Source organism: Gossypium raimondii, chromosome 5, assembly GCF_025698545.1.
Source record: "Gossypium raimondii isolate GPD5lz chromosome 5, ASM2569854v1, whole genome shotgun sequence".
In the NCBI taxonomy this organism is placed as follows: domain Eukaryota; kingdom Viridiplantae; phylum Streptophyta; class Magnoliopsida; order Malvales; family Malvaceae; genus Gossypium; species Gossypium raimondii.
The window spans coordinates 274,587-297,084 of NC_068569.1; the positions used below are offsets into that span (position 1 = coordinate 274,587).

General features: G+C 35.2%; 3 protein-coding genes across 3 annotated transcripts; all 3 read right to left on the reverse strand.

Annotated features, from left to right (window-relative positions):
- Window positions 1-6,506: 6,506 nt before the first annotated feature.
- On the reverse strand, window positions 6,507-7,025 carry LOC105768831 (uncharacterized). The gene has a single exon (XM_012589040.2). The coding sequence runs from the start codon at window positions 7,023-7,025 to the stop codon at window positions 6,507-6,509; it is 519 nt and encodes a 172-aa protein (XP_012444494.1).
- A 937-nt stretch (window positions 7,026-7,962) lies between these two features.
- LOC105768833 (glycosyltransferase BC10) lies at window positions 7,963-12,869 on the reverse strand. Its single transcript, XM_012589042.2, has 11 exons — window positions 12,388-12,869; window positions 11,470-11,944; window positions 10,017-10,115; window positions 9,657-9,757; window positions 9,491-9,562; window positions 9,282-9,372; window positions 9,008-9,088; window positions 8,796-8,855; window positions 8,592-8,714; window positions 8,450-8,488; window positions 7,963-8,375 (listed from the first exon to the last, which is right to left on the reverse strand). The coding sequence occupies exons 2-11, from the start codon at window positions 11,824-11,826 to the stop codon at window positions 8,259-8,261; spliced, it is 1,140 nt and encodes a 379-aa protein (XP_012444496.1). The 5' UTR covers window positions 11,827-11,944; window positions 12,388-12,869; the 3' UTR covers window positions 7,963-8,258.
- A 2,098-nt stretch (window positions 12,870-14,967) lies between these two features.
- LOC105768832 (putative inactive cadmium/zinc-transporting ATPase HMA3) lies at window positions 14,968-21,303 on the reverse strand. The gene is made up of 9 exons (XM_012589041.2): window positions 20,894-21,303; window positions 20,405-20,662; window positions 17,946-18,043; window positions 17,601-17,856; window positions 17,395-17,532; window positions 16,986-17,313; window positions 16,659-16,858; window positions 16,331-16,533; window positions 14,968-16,249 (listed from the first exon to the last, which is right to left on the reverse strand). The coding sequence occupies exons 1-9, from the start codon at window positions 21,081-21,083 to the stop codon at window positions 15,119-15,121; spliced, it is 2,802 nt and encodes a 933-aa protein (XP_012444495.1). The 5' UTR covers window positions 21,084-21,303; the 3' UTR covers window positions 14,968-15,118.
- Between the last annotated feature and the right edge of the window lie 1,195 nt (window positions 21,304-22,498).

Genomic DNA, 22,498 nt, shown 5'->3' on the forward strand with positions numbered 1-22,498 from the left:
CCGTCCCTTCCGTACATTTTCCCACCATCTTCTTCATTCCCCGCCTTCCGATCCCCTTTCAATTCTCTCTTGTTTTCCTCTCTTCCCAAATGAAGAAACCCTTTACTTTTTCTTCCCTGTGCCACTTCTCAAAAAGGCAAGGATCCACCACCTCAAACGACACCTTTTCTTCTTCCGCCCCCGCAAGGAGCTAAACTCCTTCCTTTCCTCATCTCAATTTCAATAGGCAGTAACAATAGGGGAAGAAGAATAAGAACAGTGAGAGAGCAAGAATTTGAGTGTTTGATGCACTTCGTTATCCATGCGCTCATGTTATTGCAGCTTGTCAGAATCTCCGTCTGGATCCGATGAGCTATGTGGACGAAGTGTACAAATTAGAAAACAAGTACAGCGTCTGGAGACACGTTTTCCCACTGGTCCCAGATGAACGTAAGTGGCCGTCCGTATCTCTTGCTCCTTTTAAGCTGTTACCGGATAGAGAATTACGTCGTAAACCAAAGGGTCGACCTTGCTCGACTAGAATACGTAACAATATGGATATCCGAGAAACAACCAGCCAACAGAAGTTGTGCAGATGGTGTAGGGATCCAGGCCATACAAGCCGATCATGCCCTAATCGGAATAGTTGAATGTAATTGTAAATAAATTATATTTTTTCAATTATTTATTGATAATTGTATTAATTGTTAGTAACAGTCAAAATATTTTTTCAAATCTAACATTATGTGAATGTAAAAATATTAACTGATAATTGTATTAATTGTTAGTAGAATTATCAAATAATATCAAAATATTTAAAATATTTGTACAAATTAATTAATCTCATTTTATTACATCAAATAATATCAAAATAACTCAAAAAAATTTCTATTTTATTACGTCAAATAAACTTCTATTTTATTACATCAAATAATATCAAAATTAATCAAAAAAATTTTCTATTTTATTACATAAAATAATATCAAAATATTCAAAATATTTGTACAAATAAATTTAAATACGGCAATCAATGTCTATGCCCGAGGGGTTCAGTGCCACATGGCGGCCGTCGACGGTTATGCGCTGGATTCCTCCTTTCTCTAGCTTCCGGCGACGGTTGTTGTTCCTCCGGTAGGGATTCTGGTTCTTCCGGTACGGCATCTGGTTGTCAGACTTGGGACGATGATCCACCTTCAAAGAATAGTGTATGTGGAGGTGTTTGCATCACGAACGGCGAAGGTGTTTGAAACCCATACGTTGGTGGGGATTGGTAAAAAGGAGAGCTCCCCGACAGCCCCTCTTGCGATACCTCGTGCGCCACTGGCCTATACATCGGCGGTCCACTCAACATAACAGGAAATGAAACTGAATCGGGCATTTGGCTCCAACCTGCTATAGGACTCGGGTTAGGATACATATAAGGGCTAGGAAACGCACCTGGTGTAACACCCCTTACCCGAGACCGTCGCCGGAATCGAGTACGAGATGTTATCCAATTTAACTTACCGATTCGGAGCATAAAAATTTGCCTTTAAAATTAAATTCACTGTTCACAGCAAAACCGTCTACCTGTATAACTGTCACTAATTTAATTATAACTCGAGTTACAGAACTCAAAATTTAAATCCGTAAATTTTCCCTGAAACTAGACTCATATTACTACTTACCATAAAATTTTCAGAATTTTTGACTTGGCCAATTAGTACAGTTTATTCATTAAAGTATCCCCTGTTTCACAGCTCGACAGATCTGACCTCTCGGCACTAAAAATCAATTATCTCTTTGTACAGAATACATATAAGGTTATCGTTTTTTTTCTTTTGAAAATAGACTCACTAAGAAATCTACACATATAAATTATGACCCATAATTCTTTCTGTACAATTTATAATGATTTTTCAAAGTCAGAATAGGGGACTTCAAAAACCATTCTGACCCTATCTCACTAAAATTAAAATATCTCAAAATACAGAATTCCTTTGCCTACACCGTTTCTTTCATATAAAAATAGACTTGATAAGATTTAATTCCATATATAATTCACTCTCTAATTCCATTTCTACTATTTATGGTGATTTTTCACATTCACGTCACTGCTGCTGTCAAAGAAACTGCTTCTTTGAATTAGTTACCATTTTAACATACATAACACCAAAACATATTCTTTAATAGCTACTTCAATAGCTAATATTAGCTATATCATTTGAACATGCTCAAAATGATCAAGACCCCATACATGCCATAGTTTAAACATTTTGAAAAGCACATAATACCGAGATGATTATGATAGTGTGATACGAGCTCCGACGATCCCCACTTCGATCAAGTTCAAATCACTATATAACAAAGGAAAAGAAGAAATGTGTAAGCTATAAATAGCTTAGTAAGTTACATGTAAACAATAATTACTCATTTAATAATTAACACTTTTAACATATAATTAATCAAAACATTTCTTAGCAATTTCAATCACTTATACATGCACAATCTTACCAATTCACTTGCATGTACATTTTCACACTTAACATTTATCACTATGCTCATTCTTTTCAAATGTACCTGCATACACACTTCATTTCATATTCACTTTAACTCATTATTAATCCCGTTGAACACTGGAATATACACAGATATCGTAGAGATTTAGCACATAAGTGCAACACTGATATGTAGCCGGCTACCACTGTTATGTAGCCGGCTACCACGAAATGTAGCCGGTTACCATCAAACGTAGCAAAGCTACCACCGATCAATAACACTGAAATGTCCACGGGCTGCTCACACAAGGCTGTCAGTGTCTCGCAACACATGCTAGATCACCCAGCACCGGGACTCACTGTAACATCTGTAACATCGATCTCTAGTGACATGTCACTTGTATCCACTTCTATTCCTAAGTTCAACCGGAATTTACACTTAACACTTTATTTTCAACACTTTAACACTTGAATAATTCATGAATAATTTTCCTTCCACATTGAATATTAATTCACATATCAAATATAATTCACAATTTATAAAAATATAACTATTATTTACACGTAACTTACCTCGGATGCAAAACGACTATTTTTGTAATTTAGTCGATAACTTTCTCTTTTCCCGATCATTTCCACTATTTCTTCTTTCTTGATCTATATTAACACAATTTAATACATTTTATCAACATTTCATTCAAATACAATTCATACACAACATTTTGGCAAATTTACATTTTCCCCGAAACTTTTCAAAATTCCACTTTTGTCCCTAAGCTCGTAAAAATAAAATTCACTAAATTTTAAATTTCAAACTTCACTAAATCATATTTCATGCTCATAACAGCCCTCAATTTCACAAAATCACAACTTTATGCACACTTTACCATCTTTCACAATTTAGCCCTTTTCAACATTTTCATCAAAATTCATCTAGTAAAACTTGTAATTAACACTTCAAACATTCATTATCTAACATCACTAATCAATTTACAATTATATCATGAATGGGTCAATTTTAAACTTTAATTTCATTTAAATTAAATGGTAGAAACATGAAATTCAAGCTTCAATAAGCATAAAAATACGAAAATAATCAAAAGCGGGCAAGAAATCACTTACAATTGAGCTTAGGAAGTTCAAGAACCCTAGCTATGGTGACATGAATTTTTTGGCAGCAAACGTCTGATTTTAAGAAGATGAACACTTGTTTTCATCTTTATTTTGTCTTTATTCAATTTGGACAAAATGCCCTTGACCCATTACTTAGATATTTTTCTAGAAATACCCTTTTGTGTCCATAACACTAATTTATGGTCTAATTGCCACATAAACACTTCCAATTTCATGCAATAATTCAATTAAGTCATTTAATCACTAATTAGACACACTTTGCATTTTCTCGATTTAGTCCTAAAAATTCAATTAGGCACTAAATCATTAAAATTTTCTATCCATATTTTCACACAATATTTCAATCAATCAGTAATTAATAAAAATTTATAAAATTAAACTATTTCACTTCGGATTTGTGGTTACGAAACCACTATTCCGATTAGGCCCTATTTCGGGCTATCACACCTGGCATCATCTAAAAAGGCGGTTGCGTGGGTATCATCGGTTGAACTGCTGCGTCGGGTGACTGTGTCGGTGCTCTCGTTGGGCTTGGTGATTGCATGGTCGCTGATGATAAGCCGGGTGAATGTCTGGGCCTCGTTGAGGGGCTGCCTTCGTTGTTTTGTCATCTTGGATTTAGAGGCCCGCGTCTTTCCCTTTCGACACGTATTTGCCGCTGCCTATCCTCTGGCATCAGTAAATACGGCTTTGCCATGGATCCTAAACCATGGCATGTATTCTGGAACGCATGCTAACTCCGGAACGATGATTGGTTCCCGAGTAGGTATATATTCATACCGATCTTCCCACATTTCCATGTACTCGGACCAGTATCTTGGTCAATCCATATTCAATTACCGAAGGTCGACTTTGTATTGATCGTCAAACACCTCAGGATCTACGGGAATCGGTTGTCTACATCCAAACTGTCGTAGCACTCTGTCTGACTGGTGCGGCTCCACAGTTGCGTAGTTGATCAACACGACTTTCACGTGCCAAGCTTGTGGATTTTGTAAGAACTCTTCCGGAATTACTGCCCGAATTACCGGATCCTCGTATGGTGTCTATTGAAACTATATGAACATGATAGAAATATTAGTTATACACATAATACTAAATACTAAATACCAATCGACTAGCGAATGTATGGAAATATCTATTTTATTTAATACTTACTTGTGCTTCCGACCGTTGGTCCAATAGAAGCCGTATATCTTCAAGAGAAGTAGGTAATCGAGCATGACTTGCCGGATGGTTCCACCTAATTAAATAAATTTTTAGCATACTTTTATTTTTAAAAATCTACATAATAATTGTAAAATCTAATATAAAATTTACCTCGTTATGAGTGGGAATGTATATGGGTCGTCCACTAGAGGACGTAGAAATGGAAAGCGAAACCGTGCCTATGACTGCAGTAATGACAGGCAACCTCCGATTTTTGCTCTCCTCGGTAGCGTCGCCCCGCACATCTCCCGATATAACGTTGCCAAGACGGCAGACCCCTAACTCAATTCACCGGCTGCTCTAAAATCAACGAGTTTCAGCAGCCATCTTAGATGTATGCGGCTCCTTGACGTGTCGGGCATCAGATAACCTCCAATTAATTGAAGAATATATGCCCGAGCATATTGGATTCTTTCAATTTCAGTTGAATCTTCATTCGGATTAGGTGTCACGTAACCAGCCCATCTCAATCTTACCTCCCTCCATTTTCTCCGGAATAGCGCCCAAAAGATCGTAGCACACCGCCCCCCCAATCGCTAGATTGGGCAGACCCGGTGACTGGGTACCCGTCCACCAGCAATCCCAATTTAGACTGACATCTTCTAGAGTGATAGTGCACTCTCTACATGGAAGATGGAATGTGTGCGTCTCGGGTCTCCACCTCTCGATCAACGCACTGATTAGTTTCGGGTCCACCTTGCATCCCCGGCCTACCGTCGCCACGTGCCAAAAACCCGCTTCCCGCAGGTAGTTCTCTACCAACGGTGATGGAGGACCATGCATATTCCAGATATTGCATTCCAATACCCGATCTACAGACTTTTATAACAAATAATAAATTAATAATTATCTAAAAATGAATAAATAAAAATTTCTTAAATAATATTTAGAAATTAAATTTAACACTTACCATTTTCATTTGTTCCACCGATATGTGATGCTTATCAAGACAGTCAATTCTCCGGCCATTTAAAACAAAATTTTTAAAATTATTTAAAAAAATAGAGTTAGGAGAAATTTAAGAGGAACTTGAGAGCAAATTGAGATTAAATATGGATTTGAGAGAAATTTGGAAGGAATTTGAGAGCAAATTGAGAGGAAATTTAGAGGAAATTGAGAGGAAATTTGAGAGAGGATTAGTTTGTGAAAAAAAAAAGGTGGGGGTATTTATAGTTTTTTTTTGACCGTTGGGGGGGCAACGGTCAAATTTTTGACCGTTGCACTGTTCACACGTGGGGCAAGTCTAGGATGCGATTTGTTGCCACGTCAGCAAAGCGTGCTGACATGGCCGCGACTTGCTGGCGCGTCCCCTGACATCGCGCTGACGTGGACGAGATTTACCGGAAAATGATCCATTCCGGTAAATAATTAAATATCGAGCCTATTTTAGTAATTTAAAAAAAAAAGTCTTTTTTGTGTAAATTGCCCACTATCCTTTACCCTAAAATTAATTTCCTATACAAAATTGAACGCGAAACTAGAAAGAGAGATTAAAGATTTCCCCTAGTTTGGCTTTCATTTGTGTCCTCCATATGAATTCGCGTGTATTGGAGTTTGGAATGGTCATTTCTTGCTCAATGCATTCAAGCTCGTAAAAACATCATCAAATACATTATATTAAAATATTCTATCTATGACTATCTACTTCTGGCTAAACAAACACCAAGGTCAAACACTAAAATGTTTTTACAATTGCAATGATTATAACTAAACATTTTGGACTAGGTTTCCTTCCTGCAAATCCGATTCGCTTCGGCGATTAAATGATTTTTCTCTGATGGTGTCCAAGACAGGTTTCCAAGGACGCATGCGGGACAACCTTTGTGCCCCACAAGACACAAGCCCTGAATCAGGCGAGGGCCAGAGCGGGGTGGAGGCAGGCTGAGTGGAGGAGTTGGGCTTGGTGGACTTGGCTTTGGCAGTGAGCTTTCTGGCAATAGATGCCAAAGACACATGAGACACATCAGACTGCAGAGTGGTGTAAGGTAGAAGAAAATAAATATGGCCAGCTTGAAGAATAGTATCAGGTTGAAGACCCAACTGGGAGCAGTCGGAAAGGAGTTGAGCTGGAGTGCAAAGGAACTGCTTTGGTGGGCGATCGGTGCCAGTGACTTCACTCACCGAAACAGGGTGGTCAAAATCTTGTACCAACCCATTCAGGTGAACCACTCGGATCATATTCTTCACTCCACACGATGATGATCTACAAGACAAACTACAACCCATTTGATATCGATCTCTCTTGCCTTTGCCTTTGCCTATTCTTGTAGAAACTAAAAAGGAACAAAGGCTAATCTACCAATTGAGTAAGACGCTGTGCAACTACTTGGGATTTTTATATACCAACTATCCTCCTAATTTCAAAGTTATTACTGTTTTGGATAGTAACAAGTGGAAATTTCGGAATCAAAATACTTTTTCTGTTTTTCGTCTTACATAGAAGGAAACTCGTTGGTATTACTCAGATTTTGATTGGTTGAACAAGTGGGAGTAGTGGGCGTGGAGTTCGGGTAATTAAATTTAAAGTTGAGATGGACTTGGTCAAGATTCCAAACACTTGATAGGAACAGACTTCGTCCAGTCCAAACCCCCTAATTCAAGTTACCCCAACCATAGCTCACGTCAACTTTCCTCAAGTCTGGTCCCTTTGTTAATGTTTAACCAAACATTACTTTCACTTTTTCTTTTATTATTTCACACACAAATTTAGATTTTTTTTTCGTCTTCTTTTTTCATGAGAAGAGTATTTCTAACTCAAGTTAAACTTTGTCAATTCATATGAAATTCGAAATTAATTCCGGTCAAATCGGAAGCATTAACAAATGCATTGCACAAACTCAAATTCATCATCTTATCCTTATAGAAATGAAGCCACTTTCACCTTAAACAACTTAATCAAATTCTACTATTAATTTTTATGTGTAAATTGCCTCTCTTCTTTAATTACGTCATTGTGTAAACATAGCAAGTTAACATGCATTACACACCTAACAATTTAATCTCAACTCGATTGACGTCAATATTGTTGTTAGTGTAAAAAGATGTAGTTTTGAACTTGCTAAAACGCCTTTAAGGGTAGGGAAGGAGTTATGGTTAATTTTAAGCACTGTATAAAAAAAGAGTTATCATGGATTGAAATTTCAATATTCAAGAAGTGCAAAGATAAAAAAACGACCAAATTACAATATAAAGACTCAATCTGAAACTTACATATGGTACGAGGATTAATGGTAAAATTTGACCTTTTCATATATCTAACCAAAGTTGCCTATAAGAACTTATAAAGAAAATAACAATGTTACAATAATTATTAGAAAAAGGGTGCAAGCAGCAGCTTTGTTTTTGAACTTCAAAATTATTACATCCCCAACAATTCTCTCTAAATCGGAAAAAAATCTACATGCAATTGACGTAAACCCAGCAAGTTGTTATTGTCACATCCAAACAAAAAATTTATATTCAAAAATTGTGAAGCTTCATCAGTTTATGTAGGGTTTCTGGATAGAATTTCCTAGCAAATAGGTAGCATGGTCGTCGGACACCGTTCCATAGGCAGGCCTGTACCTGCTCTTCTCTCTATGAATCCACAACCAGAATTAATTTCAGAATCTAGTAATCTTTACCTATTCAGAAGCATTTAAAATGCATACCTTTTCATCACTTGTTACATGCACACTCAACTCAATTGACTGCAAAATTATGATATAAAATTTGTCAAGTTCATTCCTACTATTACACTTTATCCATACATTAGGATCAAGTGGTTGAAAATAAAGAGATAAGCAGTATTACCGTAATATTCTTCAGTAGCTCGTATGTAACATCCCGAGCCCTATAGGATTTAGGGTGCCACTTTCTCTCAGACCAGTCAACATGTGTTACTGACCAGTTCGCAATACCACCAGGATCTATAATCTGTTGGCACAGATATTAAATACCTCATTAGGATAAGCACAAGTGAAAAATAAGAAATATGATTCGGACCGTGATTCTTACATGGAAAAAAGTTGGCAAGTAATGTTCATCAGCAATGCAATTTTTGCCATCAAAACCACGCTGTAATAATCAAGAACATGAATTACAATTTACAACTAGTGAGTGGCATGAATCATAGACATATTCATAGAGTGTCAATTCTCTAATCCATGAATCAAAGAGACTTCTCTTTGATTCAAACCAGTGCAACTACATTTTAAGATCAAATTCACCTTGCAGTAATCGCGGAACCTTGAGTAGTAAAGACTGTCAGCCATAACTACCAGAGCATGCTGCCGCCTGATTGAGAACCACTGCACAATTCACTCATTAGATTTGCCACAACAAGACATTTTCATAACAAAAGGCTTTCTTTTCTACTACAGGTAACATATAATAAGCAGATTTAACTGTGGTAAAGTTCATCTCCACATCCGAGCTACAGATTTCCATTTAGATTGATCTATAGTATCGCATATTCATCTAAATAAATCGATTCAGACATACCTGCGCACCCTTTCTGAAGTCTTTCTTTTCTACTACAGGTAACATGTGCTTTGAGTACCTACCATGTCCATGTGGTCCAGGATCGAAAAAGCTGGCAAAAAAGCCAAGGAGGAGGTGATGAACAAGTCAAACAAGGGCAAATGGTGCAAGAACTCCATCACATGTTCATGTAGATGAAAGTGTGTGCAATACTCTGAAGATTTCCTTACCAGTCAACGAAACTCATATTAGCATGCATCAGATAGTCATAGACATAGTCAAAACTATGCAAGGGAATACAACTGCAATGTCAAAATCCATGCTTCAGATTTTGATAACAGCTTAAGTCAAAAGCAATAAAATCCTTGGAGGGTAAGCGAGACAAAGTATATTTACCTTTCAGAAAGTAACACAAACTGTTGGTTATCTGGATCTTTTAGAGCATGTGCCAACAACCTTCTCTCTGCATCAACCATAGAAATTTTCCCCCACCCAACCTACAAATTCAGTAAATCCGAGAATTAATACTTCACCAAATTGTGAAATACAGTAAATACTAATAAATATGATTAGCAGCTCATTAAATGACACGAGATGTTTCATGTCAATAATTACAGTAGTCAAATGACACGGTAAGTGCTAAGATCACATCTTTTCATTGTACTTTATATTCCAAGAGATTTTCCTAAATGCAAATAATGTTGGACAATAAATTATGACAGACCTCGTAAAGCAGAAACATGGAGAGAGACAGACCTTATCACTGTGAATTTCTCGGTTAAGAAAGTAACGGCTCACATGAACTGGTTGTTCTTTTGATGCGTGAACATAAACAGAAAACTTCCCCTCATGTCCCTGCCAGGAAAAACAAGGGAACTATTGATAAAGATACAAGGGAAATAACATCTTAAAAAAGTACCTCAAAACCACAAATATAAGCTGAGCAGACACAATATCTGGAGGCATATAAAACAGGAAACCTGCCTTTTTCTGTTTCCACCTTAGCATTTCTATCCAATCATAATATGCCAGATTGATATCACTAAAACTTTCACCACACGCATTAAATCATATTAACATCCACAATCAACAAAGGAAATTCTTTTCACTACAATGAAATACCTATGACTTATTTATATTAGATAATGCCTTGACATTTAATCTGATTTAAACCAGTCATCCAGCCTTCCCTTTCTATTGACATGTAGCATAAAATAGCTTCAGTCCCTCGTCGAACTCAACCATTTTAGTTTTTCTACTTCTAAATCTAGTTCATGACCTGAAATGATTCTTAATTCCCATCTTGAGGTTATAAATAACAAATATTGACACCTTCAGATGATGATCTTAAATATACAGATCACACATGCAAACATCATTCTGATGCAGCATAAAAACACCTACGGAAAATGTTTCTGAAAATACCCTGGAAAATATTATGAAAAACCCTTATCAATTTCCACATAGGGTCCAGTGGTTCGTATCTGTCCTACTATCTGCGGCATCAATCTTTGAGAAACCTCCAGTAGTTAATATCATTACTGGCACTAACCAAGAAATTTCCAGTCAAAAAGAAAGGAAGAAAAGATCCTAAAGAATCCAAACTATATAGTTATCGTAAGCAAGCTGCTCCAAGACAACAATCTTCTCCTCCAATTAATGGTACAGATAAATGGCAGCTCTACAACCCAGAGTTCTTGTTTCACCACCTAACATTATGGTCCGGGCCCTAAATCTCTACTAGGTTTTCCTAGCTGCCACAACTGAGATGTTATGGCTACGTATGTATAATATTTCTCCTGTAAGGCCTCGCCCTTCATCCAAGGTTTCTCAACTAAAAAAATTTGCCAATTTTGTATAAATACCAAAATCTATACATTAATGAATAAACAAATACAAATCACTCCGGGAGAAAGAAGAAAAAACTGATACTAAATAGGCAGGGTACTTGAGACCTGCTCACAAAAAGTGTTATTTCTTCCTTAGCAAACATCCTTTACATGGTAGATTTTGCATGCTATCCATCCAAACCTTTTATACAAGACCAGACCTTGAATGAATTTCTTCCCAATACATCAGTTCATGAAAGGGGAGTTCAAGGATAATAACCATGACACTAAATGGGATAAGAAAATATATACGAAGTACATGAAGAGTTCAGATTTTAGAGAAGAAAAACAAACTAGCAGCCGAAAAGGAAATAACTTACACAGAAGAACCTATCCCAAAGCTTCTCGAAAGGCAGTGAACTTGGAGTTAAGAACATGAATGCAATTTTAGAATATTTAGGCTGGATGCGAGGTATATGCAAAATATCCCTAAAAACCACCTTAGATGCAAACTCCTCATCAGTTAGTTCCCTTGCAGGAGAAGGTAGAGGCCGATCAGTAACGGCCTTGCAACCTTTAGAAGAAAATACGTAGCAAGCAGCATCGCCATGTGGTGGATAGATATAAGAACAAGCTAGAAAAAGGCTGACTAACGAAACGAAGAAAATAATCCATACGGGCCTCTTCAAAGCAGGGCGGTGGCTAGACCCTGGCAACATCTGCATATCACCACCCATGCTGCCTTTATCTAGTACAAACACCAAAGCTTTATATTCATGTGATTCTCTCTCAAAAAAAGAGAGTAAGCAAACAGCAACCAACCAGGGATTCTTCAATTGATCAATGGACTGTGATCTGGGAAAGCAAACCACAGGTAAAAGCGTCAGTATTTGTGACAAAGTATCAAGTCCATGAGATCAAAATCAAAACTTGGGTCGTAAGTGGCGACTTGAATACCCAATGAAACAAACCCCATCAAATCCTTAACCTTAAAACTTGGGTAATGGAATTATAACTTTTTTTAATAAGAAACTCCAAAATTGATCTTCGGTTTTACTTGGGAAATGAGTAAAGAATGCAAAACAGATATATGGCGTAAATAGACCAAACACAGCATCTTTCAACAATTTCCAACAAAAATCAGGAGAAAAGCCAATACAAACCAATGACCTCGTTGGTCCAACCTAGCGCTCACAGTACTCTCACCCCAAAAAGTGATAAAATATGAAACTAAATCATTTCCTTAAAAGAAACACACAAAATGAAGCAGCAACTGAAAGAATGAGAGAAGCAAGTACCTGAAGAATGGAGCTGATTGAAGAAATTGAAAGAGATCTTAAAACTCGCTAATTCCAAAGACGTTAAGATCTAGGGTAGACAGAGCATGAAACAAGAAAAAAGAGAAAGGAAAGATTTTGTGCTGGTGTGTGAGTATATAAGATTAGGCTCTGTAAAACGGGCTTTTTGTTGTTGTTGTTGTTGTTTCTTTAGAGGATTCGGTTTTGTGCTTGTGTCTGGGTTCTTCCTTTGATTTTGTACTAGCTATATTATTTTGTACTTTATGAGTTTTGTAGTGTTGTTAGTGAGAAGAGAGGAAGAACAGGGTCGAAGAAGAAGCTTCCGGGGACTAAATGACTGCCAATTCACCCAACATAAGCAAGATTGTAGCTATAATCCGAATCCAGGACGGGAGTTTTTAAGGTGAAGGTGAGTGGCGCTGGATCAAGTGTTGTGTTGTTTTTATGTGCGTATCGAAGTTTAAAGCTGCTTGCTTTTTGGCTTTTGGCTTTTGGCTTTTAGGATCAACTGTCAATGCATTGCCGCTTTACAAGCGCGTGTAGTTTCCCGCCAACTCAACCAATAATGCAATCCCTCACAAATACACACTGTTTTTACCAAAAAATATATTTTCCTATTTTATAATTAATAAACTTTTTTTTATTTGTTTTTGTTTTTTTTAAGGTACTTCATTAGTATGTTGTATGATTTTCATGTGCACACATACATTCTATCATAAAATACATCATCTTAGTAAAAAGTTTTTAAGGAAAAAATAGCTAATTCTTGAATCATTTTTCCTTTTCTATTTACAGCCACTTTTCAAATCTCATATTGTACTAAAATCTTTCATAATTAATTTTGAAAAGAAAATTAAAATTAAATTATTTTAGAAAAGGAAATCAAACATCCTTACAAAAACAATGATTTTCATGAAGAATTGAAAAATGAAATGTTGCAACATAAAGAGATTAGAATTCAATGCTTTATTCAATCTGGTGGCCCACAAAGAAATTAGGAAATCATCAATTAACCACAATCCATAATTTTGTACCCAGAAAATGAAAATTCCCAACGCAACACAGAGCCATAAATATTTGTTGGTATACATGTTTGTCCAACTTAAAAATAATAATACTTTACAAATTAATTAAGAGATAAATACAAAAATAAATGATAAGACGTTTGGCATAAAGCAAGAGAGAGCAAAGGTGAATCAAGAACAACTTGCCGAAAGATTAAATGAAAGCCGGGTAATATTAAATGAAAGCCGGCTAATCACCTATTACCTTTGACGTAAATCCGGCAAGTCATTCTTGACTCAAACCCCCACTCTCTCTCTTTCCATGCAACAATGCCCTTCATTGACGCTGCATGCCTATGCCTTCCACCATTGCTAATATCACCTATTTATAGATAGACATGGTTGACTATATAACACGGACCTCTCATCTTACGACCTTTTCAAGCATCAATTTTGTACTCCCCTCCTTATCTGTTTACTCCAACTTTGCTCATTTCTTTCTCACATTTCCTCTTTTCCTTTTTCATGTCATCCATTTAAATATAAAAAATATAGCAAAAAGTTAAAGATTTCTCATGAGCTTTTTTATTAGTTAAATTAACTGTTAAGTTAATTATTTAATTTAGCATTTATTAAATCGGAAGTGTCGCGAATTAAATTCAATATATATTTATATTCATATATTGTTGCAGTAGTTTAAATGTATTTATCCTTATATAGAAAATATTAATAAATCTATTTAATATATAATACAAAAGCAAAATGATACTTAATTGCCATCCACTGGGATAAAATTGAGCATTGTGGGAATCGAACCATTGGAAAGATAGGGGCTGAAAAAGTGACATGTTCAAATGGGAATTTCTTCCTTTCTTTTTCAATATTACTTGCATCACAATGATGATTACTTTATTAAACATTTGAATTATTGGATTAATTTTTAAAATTTAATTGAGATAGAAATAATGGGATAAAAGGAGGCAAAGTGTTTTTTAGTATCATGTTAAATTAGTGCAGAAGCATTTACTACGCTTCTTTTAAACTCGAAAACTATATTACATGTCGGATTCCTTTTTCTACATCGAGGTGGACTGACTGCATTGCACCAACAAATAGAATTTGTGAATTGATAATTCAACATTTTTGTCCCACTTGTGTTAATAATTGATTGGTTCCATCATTGTTGGACCACCAATAAACGTAAAACAATCGAGCACTAGGTCAATGCCCAAATACAAGCTTAAGGAGTTGCAGCCCGTATCTTAATGGAAGCCTTTGCATTGTTGTAACGGTAGCATAACTAATAAATGATTAAGTTTTGAACTAATATTTGATATATTGTTTGACTTTACAAATAAATTTAAAATTTGACAACTATCCTTTAACCTATACTAAATATTTTTAAAAATATTCATAACAATTTTTTAGAGTTATTTATGGGATAATAAACAAACACAAGTGTAAGGTTTTATTAATAATTTTAAATATTAACAACATTTTAGAATTCACTAATGTTGGCCAATGACTACCAGCGCAAGCAAGAGAGATAAGGCAATCACCATCAGTGGACAGAAAATCAAGCAAATGAGTCATGATTTACTGTTCTAGTATTTGAATATAAATTTCAACCTCACATATACTAACTTGTATACTTTATATATATATATCATTACAATAAATGTTACAGACAAAACAACACATTCAAAGTACCTGAGACCAAACATTTTCTATTCAGTGACGATTTCTGTTAAACCAGATCTAAAATGTCCGTGCTTACCACAACATTCTTTCATATAGCTCTTGCAACAACCACCCATTTCTCTCTTCTCCACACTCATACAAGCTTGCGCTGTCTCATGGCTTGTGTTCATTGGAATGTCTATGGCAGTGTGAGGTGACTCCCAATAATCTGTAAAACACTTGTTTGAATAAGGATGAGCCTCTGGTTTCGGGCTCTCTAAACAACTATGCTCTACAAAGGTTCCTAAAGTTTGACGGTCAGTATGGTTTCCACCACAAGTGGAATGACACTGATCAGCTTTTGTCCCTTGCTGATTAGACGAATGATGGCAGTGCTTTTCCCCTAACTTGCCATGGCTTGAACAACATTTACTGGGCAAATTGTGAGCCTCAATCTTGTGATTGACTATGTTACAGCTTCCCTGGTCACAATGCTTCATTTCACGTGTCCCTGTTGACTCTGTACATTTGTTGCTCCCACATGAATTTGAAGATGCATCTGAATTGGAAGGGTTAGATTGACATCTAGAGGCACAGCTACGGGAGGAACATTTTTGGGGCTCACATGCCTTTTGGACCTTTTTGTCTATACTAGAATGTTCATGGTTATGAGATGAATGGCAATGACTGGTGTTACATCCTTGCTTGTCTTTATGTGATGCAGCTGAAGATTTGCTACATTTTCCAGCATGCTTGTGTGTTCCGTGTAAAAGGAGCATGCTATTGAAGATCACCAACAAGCATGTGCCAACGTCGGCAAGAACAGCTGCCCATACAAGTGGATGACCAGCAAATGCCAGTGCAAGAATAGCCACCTTAGTACTGATTGACAAAATTACGTTCTGAATCACTTTCCTATGAGCTTTTCTCGCGAGTCGGATAGCTTTTGGTATCTTTCTAATGTCATTTGACATGAGAATTACATGACCTGTCTCTGTTGCAAGTGCTGAACCCGAAATGCCCATTGAGATGCCAATATCAGCTGTAGCAAGTGCAGGTGCATCATTGATGCCGTCTCCAAGCATTGCTGTTGGCCCCTCTTTCTTAAACTCTTCAACTATTCTTGCCTTGTCTTGGGGAAGAAGGTCTGCATGGATCACATCTAGACTATTCCCCAGCTGCAAGTTCCTGCCATGTTATTCTCTACTAACAAATGAAGGCAAAAAGTACAAGACATGAGTTGTAGATTGGAAGTGCACCTGTTCTTGTACATGTATGGCTGCTGCTTGATTGTCTCCTGTAAGCATAGCAGTCTTGATCCCCATTGACTTGAGCTCATTTACTGCTTCTGCAGCCCCAGTTCGGCAAGCATCCGAAAGACTGAAGATTCCAGCAGGGGTTGCCCCACAAAATACATATCCAATGGTCTTTCCTTCCATCATATTACCTTCTACATTCGGAGCTATATACATAACAATACTCAAATTAGAATATGAACTCAGAATTATAAAATGGATTATTGATCAATAATGCTATGAACAGGGGTGGGTGTCCACTGATTAAATAAGGTGAAGCAATAGCTTTCACCTGTTCCATGGGCTCTCACTGATACTTTTCTGCTCCCAATGTAAATATCTCTTCCATCAATTCTCCCGTAAATACCTTCGCCAGGGAAATTTTGATAATCCTCCACAGTTTCAGGCTTTGGTTCAATTGAATGTGATCTTCCATATTCTATAAGTGCAGCTGCCATTGGATGACTTGACTTACTCTCTATGCTTGAAACCCTTCAAAAATAATGTAACATAATGATTGAAAATCTTAACTGAGCCACTTTTATTTTATTACATGTTGCTCTCTGTCTTAATCGTAAATTCACTACATTATTCATAGAAAATGTCTCAAAGCCCGTACCAGTAAAGCAATGAATTGAAGCTTATATCTTGGCAGAGAGATCGAAAATTGGTCACAACAAATTCACCCCTGGTAAGTGTACCAGTTTTATCAAAAGCTGTGATCTTGATGTTGGAAAGAATTTCGAGATAGTCACCCCCTTTAACCAAAAGCCCCGATGTTGCAGCTTTTGTAAGTGTACAAAAGCTGGCAACAGGAGTGGAAAGTATAAGCGCACATGGACATGCACTCACCAACACGACCAGTGCCAAGTGAAACCAGTGGCGAAGGTTATGCACTCTAAATGCAGCTGGAATCACAGCGATGGCGACTGATACAACTATAATTGCTGCAAATAAGTTGAGTAGTATTATTATGTTTGCATTTTAGAAAGATGGAAATTGATACAAAAAAAAAAAAAAAACCTAACCTGGGGTGTAGAACTGGGCACATTTGTCTATGAATCTTTGGGTGGTGGATTTGCTATTCTGAGCTTCTTCCACCAGCTTTGCCATTTTAGCTACTACACAGTCTTCTGCCACAGCAGTAGTTTTAACACTAATGTAACCTACATTATCATTATATATAGAAATTAGAAGCAGCCATTGAGCACCAAAAGTGATGGAATGTAGGTACCATTTAAATTAATGGTGCCAGCCCAGACAGTTGAGTCCTTTTGTTTGGAAACAGGAAGCGATTCACCGGTGAGGGTTTTCTCATCCACTTCACAATTCCCATCTACAACGATTCCATCAATGGGTATGACTTCACCCGCCTTAACAGCCAGGACAGTGTTCAATTTGACTTCATCCACATCCACTTCTTCTCCACTCTCGGCAATGACCGCTTTTTGAGGACTCATACTCATCAATGACGACATAACAGCAGTTGCCTGAGACATCAGGCAATGCATGGTGTGAGATAGGAGGTTGGAATTTGTGTAAGATGATAGGTACATTCACAGTGGTGAGAGAGGCAAACCTTATGGCTTGCTCTTGACTCAAGCCATTCCGCAATGGTGAAGAGGAAGACTATGGTGGCAGCTTCAGTGTAGTCTTTCATTGCAATGCTCCCTATCACTGACAAAACAAAAAACAGATACTGTTTAAGACCAAGTTATTACACATAATTCTTTGTTATCATATTTTTTTAAAACGAGTTTCTACGTATGTTCCTTAAAGAATACTGTTAAAATGTTTACTGAATGTTTCATGTAGTATAATTTTGGACTCATGCCTGTAACAATGGGCCAAGTCTGACTTCAAACTTATTATTATGATTTAAAATGGATTAATCAAATATCAATTTAAAATATATTTTCAATAATTAAATAAATAAATTTTCACATTTTTAATGTTTATTTATATAAAAAAAAGTATATCAAACATGTAGTAATTCGAATCAAAATGACCAACCCATAACGTATTATATTTAAAATTTCACATGGTATTAGGTGATTTTCAATGATTTAATTCAAGTAATGAATGAAATAAATTGGGAATTTCCTTAATGATACTGAAACATCTATTTTGGAATGAAGGCTACTTCCCAATTAACAAACAACAAAAGTAGCCTAAGGTTGAAAGGAGCATTATGCCAAAGCAAGATAAAGTTACATTAAAGGGAAAAAGGACGAAAGAGTAACAACTAATGGCAATGGACTGTCTCAAGGGACTCAAATTCTACAGTTTTCTTTTTCTTTTATAGAAAGAAACTAAAATCTCTAGTAAATCTCTTCCTTGAAGAACTGGCAATTCATTATATGTAAATGGAATAATACGTAGACTATGCCTATGACGGTGGCTTTGAAAATTGTTGTCTTCTTTTCTAAGGAAAACGTATCTTTATATATTTTGTGGATATAAAGTATCTTTCTTTTTTCCCTTTTTTGATAAAGTATTTGTCAAATTAAAGACCGCAAGAAAATAAAGGGAACAATAACTTAAAATTCAACCCGACTTCAAATTTTAATTAAAAAGAAAGAACAATCAAAACTCAAACTATACGTGCATTTGATATATATATATTTTTGAATTTTCGATTGTCATAGGGCAAGTTTCCATGGGGAACAAATTAAAGAACTTTTGGGCACGTGCATATCAATTCATATAATTTGAATGGGTTACAAAAAAAAAAAGGCAAGTCAAAAGAGGGGGGCAACATTAGCTTTACTTGCATTTGGACTCCACCTCAAAAAGTGCCTTATCTCATGTAATGCAGTACTATTACCACAATGAAGCAAAGCCACCACTAAGTTTTATGATTTTGTTGCATGCACTACTGTTATACATATTTGATTTTAATTTTTAAAAAATATATTTGATAAGATCCTTTAGGGTTATGTATTAGACAACTTCATTTAGATGAATCTCAAATGCATAAAATTCATAATTAAATCATCATCATCATCCTAAAAGGGAGAAATTACTTCCACCCTTTTTTATTCTCATCTCTTTCTCCTTTTGAGAAGCTCCTTCGTTATTATTCTGATCACATAACATGAATCAGTTGTGTTAATTGATAACCAGATTTCTTGAATCAGCTCTCTTTTCTTCTTATTTCCTATAAATGTTTGAGTTTTTTTCTATATTACAACTGGAAACAATTAAAAGAAAGAGGAAGAAGATGTTTGTTTTGATGGGTAATAAACTAGTAGGAGCTTCTTAAAAAGATGAGAATAAAAAGGGTTGCTGTGTATAATAGGAAATGGCATAATAAAATTTTGGGTCAATAAAAAGTTGCCAACTAGCCTAAGATGCCACGTCAAATCTCGTGTAATTTCATGTGTGCGAATCAGTTTATTCTAAATCCAAAATTCGGATTTTTATTCTCTATAAGATTTACTTGTATATGGAATCAATACGTAGCTAACCCTCCAAATTATAAATTCTCATTATCTCTTTTATTAAAAAAATAAATTACTTCTCATATATTAAATAAATATTAAATTAATTTTTAAAAATTTTATTCATTTCTATTATTAAAATCTGAATAATTAAATAGTTACACATGACGTGTTAGGTATAACTCAGATTGACGTACAAAAATTAATTTTTAACCATAAAATAAATAATTTTTTAAGAAAATAATCAAATTACTATTTAATCTAAGACTAATTTATTTTTTAATAAAAAAATGCAACCTACTTCTCTCCCCTACTTTTTACTCCATAATAAAAGCACATATCCAAACAAATAAATAAAGCATACACGTATCCTATATCCTGCATATGCCCAAATAATGAATGACCCATCGAAGGAAAATAGACATTATGATTTGTATGATAAAAGAAGATGGCATCAAACTATAATAAGTAAGTAAGGAATGACCCTTTACGCCATCTGTGGTTTTATCTCTCGGCCGGTTTCTGGCCTGTTGTTTGTCTGTTTTTCAAAGAGAAAGTAGTTGTATTTTTTTGGTTAAAGAAAAAGAAATAATACCTGCTATTAGCATGAGAATGTTGATATCCAGCCTGAAATTGGTGATAGCAGCATAACCCTTCAAAAGAATGGGGCAGATACCAATAACCACCGCTCCCACCGCCACCCATTGTAAAGGACGGTAGACATACTTGAAAAACGATATCAAAAGTAGCAACCCACAAGCCATTGCAAAAGGACTTGGCCATTTCTTTTGGTACTTTATCTCCCCATGTGCTCTCACATTTGCTTCCAGTCTTGCTTGATTTAGAGCCTTTACTGTTAAAAAAAAATAACACCTAATTTCGTAACAAATTCTAAAAAAGAAACGCTTAGTGTGGTCCTCTTAGCATTCCATACTGGGGCCTGAGGGCACTCAACTCGCTACAATATCTTTCTTGACTCAACCTAACATACCCCTTTTTCCATTAAAAAAGGGTGGCCAATTATTACTTTTCAGAAATCAACTTGGTAAATATATTGTAATAAGAATACTTGTTGAGGGTTTACCAATTTGAAGCTGAGACACAAGGAGATTGTCGTGAACAACAATGACAGTTCTTGTAGGAACAATCACAGATACTTGTTTCACTCCTTCAAGGGGTTTCAATATGTTTTCTATCAGCGGAACCTCAGAGGAACAACATAGTCCCAACACGTCGAAGTAACTCCTCTGCAGTTTTTTCTTATTTGCAGCCATTTTTTATTCCTTCAAACCAAACAGCGAAAATTAAAATTAAGAGTTTGGAAATGGGTATTAGAAACAGAAAAGCGGATGGGTAGAAATGGTTGAGAGGTAGGAAGGTTTAAGTAGAGGCGGAGGAGGGGAAACTGCTCATTGAGAAGACACAATTCAGTAAAAAAGAGAGTATGTGGAAGGGAATAAATAGAGAAAAAGAAGTGTGTTTGATTTGGGATGTTGGGGTGGGGAATATAATGGGCTCATATCTCTAGTAGGACGAAGTCAGGGAAATAATGGAGAATGAAGGCTTTGCAAATTGCAATGCAATGGAATCCACATCTGAATCCACCTTTTTTCATACGATTTATAGTTCATTTATTAATAAAGTTACTGTCTCTCCCTTACTTTGAACCTCAGTTGGTATATCAAACGACAATAAGAAATTAATATATTATTCGGCTTGCAATTTAACTTTGTCCAGCAACGCATGTTGGTTGTTTGTGTTCAGAAAAATATTTTAGATTAGCATTATTTTTATTTATTATTAGATTATTTTTCTAGTTTTTAAGTGAATATATGTGGACTGTTACACGTCAATATCATTAAAATTTCATAGTTCGATCAATTTTTCTATCTAAAAGAAAATAGTTTAACTAATTTTTAAAGTCGAGAGTTAAACTAATAAAAAAACTTTAAAGTGACAAAAAATGTAAACTTTAAAAGTTAAATTTATCATTATATCTAAACTTATCAAATAATATTTCACTAAATTTAAAATGGTATAAGTATCAAAAAATTTATTTCACTCCATTTAAAATGGTATAAGTATTTTTTTTTGAAAAATTTTAAATTTCATGAGGATAAGAATTCTTAAAAATATAATTGGGTAAGAACTAATTACTTAAAATTGTGATTTAAATATGAATTAATATTTTTCTTCAAAGAAGTAATACATTAATATTTTATTGTTTTTGAGATAATTTTAATTTATGAATATCAACAATCAGTATTAATATATATTAGATTTTGTCACACTACTCATAATGTGCGTGAAAGAAAATATCTTAGGTTTATAGATGGAGTGGTAATGGACCTGTAATTTAATGTATTACTATTGAACACATATTCGATCCTTAAATTTGTAATTGTTTTATTTAAAATAGTGTAAAAGTATGAAAATATAAAAGTTCCATCATTATAATTTTAATTATAAATTAAAATGAAGGTATATTTCTATAAATTTTAAGTTGGTGACCTAATTAAGGGTGATATCAACTTAATAAAATACTTAAATAACAATATAGATAATTATCAATTGATTATAAGATATTTCAAAATATTTATGGTAAAAACTATTTGCAAGTAGATATTATTATGTATCAAATAATAATAAAAGTATCAAACATCGAATATATATAATTTATATAAAAACA

Coding starts and splice junctions, on each gene's coding strand:
- LOC105768831 (XM_012589040.2), bottom strand. CDS start 7,025: ATGGGTTGTAGTTTGTCTTGTAGATCATCATCGTGTGGAGTGAAGAAT.
- LOC105768833 (XM_012589042.2), bottom strand. CDS start 11,826: ATGGGTGGTGATATGCAGATGTTGCCAGGGTCTAGCCACCGCCCTGCT. Junction 9,758..10,016: donor GAGAAATTCACAGTGATAAG/GTCTGTCTCTCT, acceptor CTGAATTTGTAG/GTTGGGTGGGGGAAAATTTC. Junction 8,856..9,007: donor GGTTCCGCGATTACTGCAAG/GTGAATTTGATC, acceptor TGATTATTACAG/CGTGGTTTTGATGGCAAAAA.
- LOC105768832 (XM_012589041.2), bottom strand. CDS start 21,083: ATGGCTGCAAATAAGAAAAAACTGCAGAGGAGTTACTTCGACGTGTTG. Junction 17,857..17,945: donor AGTCAAGAGCAAGCCATAAG/GTTTGCCTCTCT, acceptor CTGATGTCTCAG/GCAACTGCTGTTATGTCGTC. Junction 16,250..16,330: donor CCATACATGTACAAGAACAG/GTGCACTTCCAA, acceptor AGGAACTTGCAG/CTGGGGAATAGTCTAGATGT.